A 12,905-nucleotide genomic window follows, 5' to 3' on the forward strand; every position below is an offset into this window, starting at 1 on the left:
GTCTCTGGGTCAGGGCGAACGACCTCCACCAATGCATATGTATTTCTGGAAGCCAGTTTGACCCGGTGACAACACAAGGGATACCACAAACACATTTGTTTTCGGGCCTTCCGGTCACCTTGACCCTAAGCTAGCACAGGGGTTATTTGAACAACAGAGATGTGTTTTTGGTCTTTTAAGGGGAAAATCATATTCCTCAAATATCTTGTTAAGAAAAAGCAATGCATAATTTAGCAAGATATAAAGCAATCTTTGAGTCAGCCAATCTTTTGAAAGAATTTAAAATATATTCAAAAAATGTCATTCGAGTTTTTCTTGAATCTCCTGAGGTATGTTAGCGGATATTACCACCTGGTGACGACTACAACAAAGAGAAAGTAATAATAATGATTCCATTACTGAAAATAAAGAGAAGTGGATTTTGAATAATATTATATTTTGCCCTTGTGTGGTATGGTTTGTGAATATTTAAAAAGAGGCGGGAAATTATAGAAATGTACTATATCTTTATTGTTTGATAAAATAACTAAATAAATAATAAGTATCTTTACTTAACCGAGGTCATTTGTGAGTGTTAAGTAAAGTATTATTACTTAACCTGACATAACAAGAGCTCTCCGACAGGAATGAAAACTCTGTGTTTTTCTTTCTCCTTGCAAGTAAAAAAGGTGCTACTTTGAGCATTGATTTAAAATAAACTGAACTGAACTGAGTTTATATTATTTGTTTAAGTTATAGCTTTAAGTCAGATTCTAACGTGTGACTTCTATATTGAAATACAACTGATTTGGCAAAGAACAAAGCAATCAAAAAACAATAACAGTAACACTATTGCTTGAACTAATAATGAAAGCAGTAAAAATGTTAGAGCTGAGAGTGATATTGTCCATAATACTTAACAGATACTGCTGATGTCGGGTGGAAAATGTAAAAAATATACAACTCTAAATGACTGAAATGTTTTTCTAACACGGTTTTATTCAAGTGGAAAAAAGGAATTAGGCTTTTTGGACTCTTTACCAACTACCATGTTCAGAATTGTAAGCTAAGTAAAGTGTAATTGAGCCATTGGGTAAGAAAGATTTAGTGATGAAATCCTCCTGCACTTAGTGGATCCATATACACATTTCCCTCTCTCTTGTTTCCATTAATGCTAACGTGCTGTAATTAAAGTGATTTGTGGTTGGGGAGTGATACGATACCGACAGCAGAGTGTGCCGAGTCAAGAGGTTAATATGACAGTAAGAGGAGACAAGCGGTCAATCACAGCCAACCGTTTGAGATAATTAACTGTCGGTCTGGCCATGGCCAGTGAAAGGAAGAACGAGACAAAAGAGCAATTGAAATAGCTTTTCTTCTGTGATCTCTGAGGGGCACCTTTTTTTTTCTTTCTTCCTTTCAATCAGGAGATGTGGTTTGCTGTGGAAGCTGGACATTCGGGGCATTTGTGTGTCTGTGCCGTTCTGCCAAAATGAATGACTCACTCCATTAGAACTGGATGGTTTTCTGCACAAGGGTATCCTTGAAATTCATTTTTTAAATGCCACACAAATAGTTTGCCTTTGGACCTATATTATTTTTACTTTATAAGTATGTATTTTTTATTAAAAATATATATAAATATATATATATATATATATATATATATATATATATATATATATATTTATATATATATATATATATATATATTTATATATATATTGATGGTCAAATAATTAAAAAGATTGCAAAAAAGATGCGTCTTATGACAAAATTGACCAAAAGAAAAGAAAATATCGGAAAAATAATGTATTTTTATAACTAAGGGCCAATACTATGAAATTGTTATTAATTTTGAACTATGACAACAATTTGATGATTGCTTGACTATAAGAGTAAGAGATCTAAGCTCAGAATTCAAACATAACTAAACTCCAACATAAAAAAATAAAGACAATCAATAAACAAAGAATTAGTGAAACAAATCATGTACCAAACATTACAAACAATTAAAATAAAATAAAAAGTGCCCTTTCATTTTTAGGCGACTTCATTGAGGTCTAGTTTCTTCTGCAACAACAAATCCAGTTTCAGTTTGATTGCATGCATTGCAACTCTTTCAAACCCACTAAACAATCCTGTTTCAGTTTGATTGCATGCATTGCAACTCTTTCAAACCCACTAAACAATCCTGGCTTAAAAACCCAAAATTACAACGAAACATTTCCAAACCACTTTCAGTAAAACGTTTGTCTTCATCATTTTCCACGTGTTGTTATGTTTGCCCAGGATTACTAATCAAAGCATTTGTTCCGAACCTCTGATGCTAGGATATGTGTAGACACTTCTTCCCCCTCAAAAAATATGTTGGTAAATAAGAAGAACAACAGAAAACATTGTTTGAGACAAACTCCAATTATCTTGATGTCAAATAAAGCCAGTGTTCGCTGGAAAAAAGAAAATATAATTTTGTTTTCAGGCTTCGTAATAATGTTTACTTGAATCTGAAGGCGCACTGTTACTTTCAAACAATATCATCTGGATGCATTTCAACAGGATCAAAACACCCCACATACTGAGTTAATATCGAGACACATGCAGAGGAAAGACTTTTTATGCTTAAACCCTTATTTTGAGGCAAATATCCAAGAATCTAATGTGATATAGATAGTTTTCTTTTGTTATGCTCGACCATTTATTATGGGACGTAAAACGGAATGGTCCAAACTGAATGAATAATTTAGATTTTAAAAGACTGAAAGACAGACCTATAGATAGGGAGACAGGTAAGACAGGGGACTGGTAGACAAAAAGACCAACACAAAGAGACAGAGAGAAGACATAAATACTGACAGAGAGACCGACAGAGAGACAGTCAGAGAGACCGTCAGAGAGACAGAAAGAGAGACCGACAGAGAGACCGACAGAGAGACAGAAAGAGAGACCGACCCTTGGAGAGACAGTAAGAGAGACCGACAGAGAGACCCTCAGAGACACCCCCGGAGAGACAGACGGAGAGACCGACGGAGAGACCGACAGAGAGACTGAAAGAGAGACCGACAGATAGACCGACAGAGAGACCGAAAGAGAAACCGACAGAGAGACCGACCCTTGGAGAGACAGTAAGAGAGACCAACAGAGAGACCCTCGGAGACACCCCCGGAGAGACAGACAGAGACACTGACATCTTATCTACAGAGAGACCGAAAGAGAGACCAACAGATCTACATGCAGGGAAAAAGGGAGCCCTACAAACAGACCCAACATTGATACCGACAGAAAGACAGAGGATAGGATAGGACAGACAGACAGACAGACAGACAGACAGACAGACAGACAGACATAAAGTCATAAATACAAGCAGGCCGGCAGACAGACCGACATAATTAGAGGCAGGCCGAGTTACAGACCAGCAGACAGACATATAGACGGGCATACAGGTAGACTGATAGACATGAATACAGACGGACAGACAGACTGATAGAGAGGCCGACAGACAGACAGACAAACAGACCAATAGATAGACCAACAGTGAGACCAAAAGAAAGAACAAAACAGAGATAGACGAGCGGATGGACTAACAGACATACTGACTGACAGACAGAAAAGAATATAGACATATATAAATACAGACAGACAGACAGACCCATAAAAAAGGGAGACTGGTAGACTTTAAAACAAAAAGTCCAACATAAAGCCAGGCAGACATCCAGACATACTGTAAATAGAGACTAAACAAGAGACAGACAGACATACCTACACAGACAGTTCTACAGAGAGTCAGACAGACATACAGACCCATAGGTAGACCAAAAGTGAGACCAACAGATGGACATAGAGATGGACCGACATACAGACTGACAAAAATAAATACAGGCAGGTAGAAAGACATAAATACAGACCAGCAGACCGACTGAAAGACAGACACACAGACGAAAAGATATGGAGAAAGGCAGACCGACAGACAGAAATACAGGGAGACAGTCAGATAGACGGATTGAAGTCAAAAAGTGAAGCTACCTGTTTGAGAATGGTGTAATTTGAACCATCCACGCTCAGCTTCCGGATCTCATGGTGGTCCGCCATTATGAGAAAGGGCTCTTCAGCTGAAACACGGAGCAGACGGCATTATAGCCTGATGGAACCGAATAGCTGCTCTTCAAATCTGAGAGAAGATGCTGAGATCAAAGCCGACACCAACCCGAAAGAGCCTTGCATTTATGCGGGTTGCGCTCCAAGGCTTCGTAGCCGTCCACGCACAAGCACTTGTAGGAGCCGAAAGTGTTGATGCAGCGCTGACTGCACGGAAGTGTGGCGAAGCACTCGTCAATATCCACACACGTCTTCCCGTCATCCTTCAGGTGGAACCCGGGCCAGCATTTACACTGGAAACAACAAGCAACATAGTCAGGACAAAAATGGCACAATCGCAGTAAAATAAAATAAAATAAAAAAGTTCTGAAATTTATTGGATTATATTCTTTACGTGTCAGAAATAACAGGCCAAAAGTAAACGTAATAAATGACTTATTAAGTCACGGACATGTCTGAAAACATCATGTTTAATTGAGATTAAGACTGTTGCAGTGCATTATGGAAAACGAGACTAGGGGTGTGTATTGGAGAGAATCTAGCTACCATATGTATCACTATACAGGGAAAACAATACCATATGTTGCGATACTGATATTCATTTTTAGTATTGTCGAGTACTTCACTCTGGTGTTGCAGTATTGACAGACCACATGACTCTTGACAAAGTTGGAATTGCTTTCATTTGTTTTGAAACCAAAATATGTTCAAATGTCAGCCTTAAAAGCTGCTGGAGTTGACTGTATCCTCTCGTCCTCAGTCATCGCCAGGATCTCATGGAATTTCATTGTTACTTTAAATATTGAGGAGGTATTTACTGCTGCCAACTAGAGGGCAGAAGTTTAATTACCACACAAAAAAGAACGCAGTGATTATTTGCATGATAATTATAAATACATAAAAAAAAAATTGATAAAGTGCTCAGTTCTCACACACCTTTACTATCGCTATGACTGTGCTTTTTGGTGAACCATCAGTCGCAAAATGAGCCATTTTAGTGGACATGAGGTCAACGAAAATGAGTCAAATAGAAATCAAAACAGGGTGACTGACTTTTCTTTTTTGCAGTTTCAATCAAAGTCCTGACTCAGACCCTGGAAGATATTGTACCCAGAAAAGAAAAATCAATCAGAGACCAGTGACCAGAGCCTCCCTAAAAATAACTGAAAGTGCTTGTATCAGCTGCTCTGAATCTACAGAAAATCCTTCTTATCCTAACTTATAACCTCGAGGGCCAGTTTTCTGATCTCTCAGTCGGACCAGAGATAGATGAGCTCAGGGCCATTGATGTGCTCTCTGCCCAGCGCTGACCCTGCTGTGACGGGCAAAAGAGATTTTCTCTGCTTTCAGACACTTTTCTAACCCAATGAAGACCATTATGCAGTAATATATATAGATATGGACACCGAATGTGGCATCAGCCGTAAAACCCACGGATGTTGTGCCTTGACCTGAAAACAAACCTACAAGCTGTGAATGGTATGACTTGGGTGACTCAGAGGAGGAATAAAATAAACAAAAGATATGCATTTAATATCAGCAACATTAAATACATTTTTTATATTTAAATTCTGTCTTTAATATCAAAATTCTGACTTCATGACTACGTGAATTCGGACGTTAATATCTGAATTCTGTCTTTAATAAGCGAATTCTGTTATTTGGTAGCAGAATTCTGACGTTAATATCGTAATTATGATGTTAATATCGGAATTCTGTCTTTAATACATGAATTTTGTCGTTAATATGGGAATTATGTCGTTAATATTGAAATTATGCCTTCATTATCGGAAGTATGACTTTAATACGTAAATTCTGCCTTTAATATCAGAATTCTGAAGTTAATAACGGAATTCTGTCGTTAATATTTAAATCATGTCTTCATTATCGGAAGTATGACTTTAATACGTAAATTCTGTCTTTAATATCGGCATTCTGACGTTAATAACATAATTTTGTCTTTAATACGCAAATTATGTCTTTAGTATCGGAATTCTGACTTTAATAACGGAATTCTGTCTTTAATACATGAATTATTTCTTTAGTAGTTGAATTCTGTCTTTAATATCGGAATTCTAACGTTAATAACGGAATTCTGAAGTTAATATCGAAATTCTGTCTTTTATAAGTGAATTTTGCTTTTAATAGCAGAATTCTGACGTTAATATCGGAATTCTGTCTTTAATACGTGAATTTTGTCGTTAATATTGAAATGTTGTATTCATTATCAGAATTGTGACTTTAAAACATGAATTCTGTCTTTTAATATCTTAATACTGACGTTAATATCGTAATTCTGTCGTTAATATCGTAATTCTATCTTTAATACGTGAATTCTGTCTTTAACATCGGAATTCTGTTGTTAACATCGGAATTCTGTGTCTAACTTCGTAAGTATGTCGTCAACATTATAATTCTGTTGTTAATATCGTAATTCTGTCTTTAATACGTGAATTTTGTCGTTAATATTGAAATGTTGTATTCATTATCAGAATTGTGACTTTAAAACGTGAATTCTGTCTTTTAATATCTTAATACTGACGTTAATATCGTAATTCTGTCGTTAATATCGTAATTCTATCTTTAATACGTGAATTCTGTCTTTAACATCGGAATTCTGTTGTTAACATCGGAATTCTGTGTCTAACTTCGTAAGTATGTCGTCAACATTATAATTCTGTCGTTAATATCGTAATTCTATCTTTAATACGTGAATTCTGTCTTTAACATCGGAATTCTGTTGTTAACATCGGAATTCTGTGTCTAACTTCGTAAGTATGTCGTCAACATTATAATTCTGTATAATATCGTAATTTGGTCGTTAATATTGTAATTATGTCTTCATAATTATGACTTTAATACGTAAATTCTGTCTTTGATATGTGAATTATGTCTTTGACGTGTGAATACTTATACTATACTCTACTTGTAGACTATTTACAGATGTTATTTTTCCAGCACATCGTTTATGAAAAAAACGGGTAAAGAAGCAGGATTTAGTCAATGTTTGATAAACATATTTGTCACGATCGTATCAACAGCTATGAATCATAAGCAGAGACGGCAACACCTACATTCTGAGATCAATACATTTCCGCGCATTTAACATTCGAGTCACATGTTCTCTTATAGATTCCGGAGTTAACGTTTCCACCCACGAACCTGCTGCCACCAGGTTTAACCTTCAGGTGGATAAACGAGGTTAAAGGATCATCCGTATCCTGGGAAGCAGCACCTGCAGGAAGGAATCTCTCTCAGGCGTGACGTGTCCACCGGCTTTTTCCTACCTTGTATCCCACAGGAAGATCCTGGCAGTCTTGCGTGCACCTGCTGACCCGCCGGTTCAGGCACTCGTTCACGTTACAGTTCCTCTCATCCGATCCGTCCCCGCAATCATCCTTGCCGTCACAGAGATTCCCCTCGGAGATGCAGCGTCCGTTGGAGCACATGAAGAAGGAGCCGTTGCAAAGGCTTCCTGAAAGAAAAAAAAAAAAGGACAGGTGACGGTTTTTCTTATTCTTTCAGAGAAAAAAAAAAGTTTCCCCTCTGGTTGAATCGCTATCTTTGTTTGCACCATATGTCGCCGCAAACGCTGCTAACGCTGATGAAGAGACTCCAGCTGAGCGGGCGAACAGCTTTCTCACCTGCAGCTAGACATTTGAGGTTCAGAGGTAGTTCGTCAGAGTGGTCCGGGCAGTCTGCATAGCCATCGCACTCCCACTGTGCACTGAGGAGACAACGACCGTCCCCGCAGCGAAACTCCTCTGATCCGCAGGAGCGATAGACTGAAAAGAAAAAGACGTTTAATCACGAGTTCAGACCACATCTTATGGTCATTTTTTCGTTTCTGAGCAAATGGAACCAGATTTATTCTTTAGATTAAGCAGAGAAAATGTTTACAGACGACACTTCAATACCGAAAAAAAACATTTTTCTGAGGCAAAAACTACAAACAAATTCATCCTTATAAGTTTTATAAAATAAGAAAATATTTGTTTCAATAATGTTTGGATATATTGTGGCAAAAAGGGGCTTTTATACTTATTTAAAAAATAAAAAGACGGCACTACAGAACTCACCAACCTCATCCAGACTAAACCTATTGATTAATCTTATCGATTTATAAATGAACAAAAGCTGTTTTAGTTATTATTGATTTAACATTACAGCATACCAATTTATTTAGAGGTATCTTCTTCAAGGTTAGGGTTCTTCAAGGTTTACAGAATAAATCTTTTTCCAACACTGAACAACCTTTATTGTGTCTTAACGCTCCATTTCCATTGCTTTAAAAGTACTTATTACAGAGTTTGGGCAAACCTTTATTTTCAATCGATCACTATATTTAAGTTGGTACAAACTTTAGTTAGTACAACATTATGTACATTTCAAAACCCTTGATTTATCTGGAAAAAAACCAAACCATAACAATCTTAAATTTATTTTTTAATTGTTGTATATATATATTTTATTACTATTACTTTCAGACACTGCTGTGATAATTTGCTTTAATTGGTAAAACCGTTAAACACCTTTTTTAATTGGTACACACGTTAAGCAGGTATATTTAACACTTTTAAATTATTATAATTAAACATATAATCCCTATTATGTTGAATATTAAAAAAAAATGGAACACCATGTATTTGTATAGTAGAACTTTATTAGAGTAGTTTTTTAATGATTACAGTCATTTATAGTTTAGCAGGATAGGTGCCAGTTATTGAAAATGTTATTCATGAAAAACTTTAAATACATTTTTAGTAACGATTATAACAAGCCATTAAATTAAAATGAACCCAACAAAGGTTTGAATACGTTTGCTTTACTTTATCTTACTTTTATGACTTAAATAAATAATATATACAGTATATATATGAGTTGGACGTTACCTTTTGTTTTCATATTTTCTGTAATGATTTATTTTATTTCAGAATGGCTATGACTTATGGTAGAACTCTTAAGTTATTATCTTTACTGTCCAGAGAGTCTACGAGGTTCCATAATTCTGTGATATTTCTGAAGTTACCATAAGACAAAACGAGAAACTCCCATGCAGTACGTGTCAACTGCGCACCAGAAGATCCAAAATATTGCAGCTACACTGTTCTGACGCTGGAGGAGCCAAAAAACAATTGAAAAACCTAACGTATCGGTCAAGAACAAATAGCTTAATAAACGGAACAGGTATATGGAGGATTTTACTTCCTGCCAAGGATTGCACTCATTTATCTCAAGACTCCAGTTTCCTCCCACAGATTAGAAAAACGTATAGTTGTTAATTGGTTCTCCGGTGTGAATGTGTGTTGTGGATATGCTCATTATTATAAAACACACAATCATTCCGTATGGAAGTATAAAGAAGTGTTGAATCTGTCGTCTTGACTTGACTTCAACAACGGCATATGGTGAAAAGAGTGTGTCGCTAGAGGATATGAGACGCCTTGACAATGATTTGAATGAGCTACAATTTCTTTATCACACACTATTGTTTGAGCCCGCTCGCGTTTTAAATGCAAAATGAACTTTAAATGACCTAGACTTTTTTTTCTTCTTCTCCAGCTGCCTGAAGTCACGACACATCACCAATGACTACAATTATAAATGAGTTTTATCTTACACAGTTTGTCAGCAATATGTCACGATCGGAGGAGATCAGAAAAAGAAACAAATAGAGCGGACGGGAAGGAGTCAGCCTCTGGTGAATGATGGGATAAAAAAAAAAGGTAAAATATCTCACCACATTCCACGGATTCGTCGGATCCGTCGCCACAGTCGTCGTCGTGATCGCAGACGAAGCGCTGAGGGATGCAGGCTTTGTTGTGGCAGTGAAATGAGCTGTCGTCGCATGTGTTGTTGGGGGCTGCCGTGCATGAAATGAGTAGTTTTAGGAAATATTTCTTTAATACGACTTGTAAAGAACGACATAATCCACGGTTATTACAGGACGGAGGACGACCATTTTTTTTTTTTTTTTGGTTTGAAATGATTATAGCTGACGGAGGGGTCGTTTACCACATCCAGCTGCTGAGAGTTCATCGCTCCCGTCGGGGCAGTCTCTCTCGCCGTCGCAGAGCCAGCGTTTGGGAACGCAGGCGTACGAGCCGGGGCAGCTGAAGAGGCCTGGAGCGCACGTCACCGTGCCTGAGAGCACAAGCAGCACCAGACATTACTAAAGGACGCGTGAAGTCAAACAGCCAACATGTTTTGAAATAAATAAATCACAGACATGGCGCAATCGCATGGGAATTAAATCTCCAACATTCTCCACATTTATTTCAAATCGCCTTTGCTTATCTTGAATCAGGCTTAAGCCACTGTATCATGATACATCTGATGCGGTATCATGAGGCCTCGTCAACCCATCACTTGTGTTGACTTAAGAGTCTGAGTCTCAAAGGACGTAAAGACAATATCAAAATCAATTAACTTAATTATCTCTTTATTTGTCCTTCACCAATACTCAGTGTTTACTCTTATTAGGTAAGGTTAGGTAAGGTAAAAAACTTTATTGATCCCTCAGGAGGTCTCCTTCGGGAAATTGTTTTATTTCCAATAGCCAGCAATTTTTCATAAATAATACAAAATAATAAATAAAAATAAAATAAGAAGAACATAAAGAGACAGAACAAGATGACACAATCTAAGTCTAAAGATAAAGACAAAGAACATAGGTCAAAGAAAAAGAACAAAGACAAAGGATACTAAGACTAACATAGAACAGAACATCCAGATACTTTCACTCCACTCCTGCCCCCGAACTCAGAATTGTACAATTTAATAGCCTGAGGAATGAATGAGTCCCTGAATCTATTTGTTTTGCACCTGGGTAGGAGCATTCGTGCACTCATGACAATGTTCAGAGGATGATCCATCCATGATGGACAGTAGTTTGTTCAATGATTATTATTATTATTGATGACATCCATAGTCTTTGTTCCTTAACTTATCTTAAACACTGGTGTATTTAAAAGTCCTCATATCAACTAGAACATTAATATACTTTGATGTGGGCCACATAAAATGACTTGGCAGGATTCGTCAGGTCTTAAAAACAAGACTTATTTTAAAAGGGGGAGAAATGTTTACCAATAGTGATGGGTTGATGAAGCCTCATGATACATCACGATACGGCGTCTTCATTTTTAAAGGCCACTAGATGTCACTCTCTGCTTTATAGTATTTGACTCTGATGTACTAATTCATTGAAACCTGGCATAATTTTTACTCAGAGTTGCCGTTGAAACTGTATCATGATACAGCATCAGCCGCTTCATGACGCCTCATCAACACGTCACTACTAACCACTATTTTAGTTATACCTGACCATTTAAAAAAGTAAGAAAAGTGTATTATGGTTAACAAATGCTGAAGGAAAAATCCTTATAAAAGGAGTGACAACTTCCGAAATGTCTTTTCATATTGTCATAGAGGTATTTCAAGAAAAAAAACCCCAAAAGATGCATATTTATGATGGTTAAAAATACCTTTTAAAATGACTTTTATACATGTAAAATATCTTTTGTGTGTGTGTTCAATGGTGCTGCCAGTTTGAATGTGCTAGCAACTGTGAGTCAGATCCCCTTTTCTTTTGTCCGGTTGATGCAGGGTTTTTTTTTCCCCTAAAAAGACCATTTTATATATTTCATCCTCTTTTCTCTTGTCTCTTTTCCAATCAATTATTTTCTATGATCCTTAAGATTCATATAAGATGTTTAGTGCTGTCTAGAGTAACCTGCAACTTTATAGTAAAGACCGAAAAAGTAAAACTATGAAAAAAATAAGATAGATTAAAGCAGTGCTTTGATATAGTTCAATTCAATTACTTTTACATACATTTAAAGTGATGAACCAATTGTGATTGTAAAGATATAGAAAGACTACGAAAAATGTACTTAATAAACAAGAAGATCATATCATTGTAAAGTTAATTATCATTAATAATATACATTAGACACCATTTTTATTTGTTGCTCTTTTAATATCATCATTATTTTATTTACTTATCATGAATACAAAATTATAAAGTGTATAAGTGTAAGATTGGTCGATTTATTCAAAATTGTGAATTTATTTGCAACATCTAACATTTAAACAACTCTGAGCGTGTGTTGTTTTAAATCAAACTACCGTTTTTATATCAAATTTTTCCATCAGAGTTTGCTTGAGCATGTCAGCCTCCTCCACTCTCACCTCCCATCCTCCCTCCTCGTCACACCTGTCCTCGCCACGTTTCCTCAAAACACTGACCGCCATTTTCCCATCTTTGCTATAAACTTTACTTTTCTAACATTGTCATGTGTAGAGGGAAGAGAAACTCAGGACATCGATCCTTCTTTAATCTTTTAATCTCTTGGAAAAAGAGCCTCGAACACGTCTGGCCTTGAATCTCATCAATGGTTTCCATTTGTTCAGTCTCATAGTCGCTTCCATTCCATCCACACTTCACTCAACGTGATGATATTTAAACCACCGCAGATGTTTCGGGGCTTCATTCACAGTCAATTCTATTCATCTAAAAATGTTAAAAAGAGGCAGCGTCCCATTCTCCATGTATTAATTCTGACCTTTCATTTTTTTTTTTTTAAATTGTGAATTATTCACCAGAAGCGAAATGTCACTCACCGCAGATCTGCACGCTCTCGTCCAGGCCGTCCTCGCAGTCGTTCTCGCCGTCGCACAGCCACTGTTTGGCGATGCACTTGTTCTTGGAGCACGCAAACTGGTTCCACAAGCACGACGAGTCTGCAGGGGGAATAAAAAAAATACATTTCAATGCCATAAATCAAAAAGAGTTTAGACGGGGAAACAACAATAAAAGGCAGCGTAGC

The 12,905-nt window shown here is 36.8% G+C and overlaps 1 protein-coding gene across 1 annotated transcript in view; it reads right to left on the reverse strand.

The window, feature by feature from the left end:
* lrp1bb (low density lipoprotein receptor-related protein 1Bb) overlaps nt 1-12,905 on the reverse strand; it is a 348,034-nt gene that overhangs the window by 63,341 nt on the left and 271,788 nt on the right. The window contains exons 51-57 of the mRNA XM_087804844.1: nt 12,700-12,819; nt 10,090-10,218; nt 9,815-9,937; nt 7,719-7,859; nt 7,362-7,549; nt 4,184-4,367; nt 4,003-4,088 (exon numbers count right to left, since the gene is read on the reverse strand). Of these exons, the coding sequence (XP_087660970.1) occupies nt 4,003-4,088; nt 4,184-4,367; nt 7,362-7,549; nt 7,719-7,859; nt 9,815-9,937; nt 10,090-10,218; nt 12,700-12,819 (971 nt within the window). The remainder of the gene's footprint in view (nt 1-4,002; nt 4,089-4,183; nt 4,368-7,361; nt 7,550-7,718; nt 7,860-9,814; nt 9,938-10,089; nt 10,219-12,699; nt 12,820-12,905) is intronic.

Source organism: Callionymus lyra, chromosome 12 (assembly GCF_982586985.1).
Source record: "Callionymus lyra chromosome 12, fCalLyr1.hap1.1, whole genome shotgun sequence".
Classification (NCBI taxonomy): Eukaryota; Metazoa; Chordata; class Actinopteri; order Syngnathiformes; family Callionymidae; genus Callionymus; species Callionymus lyra.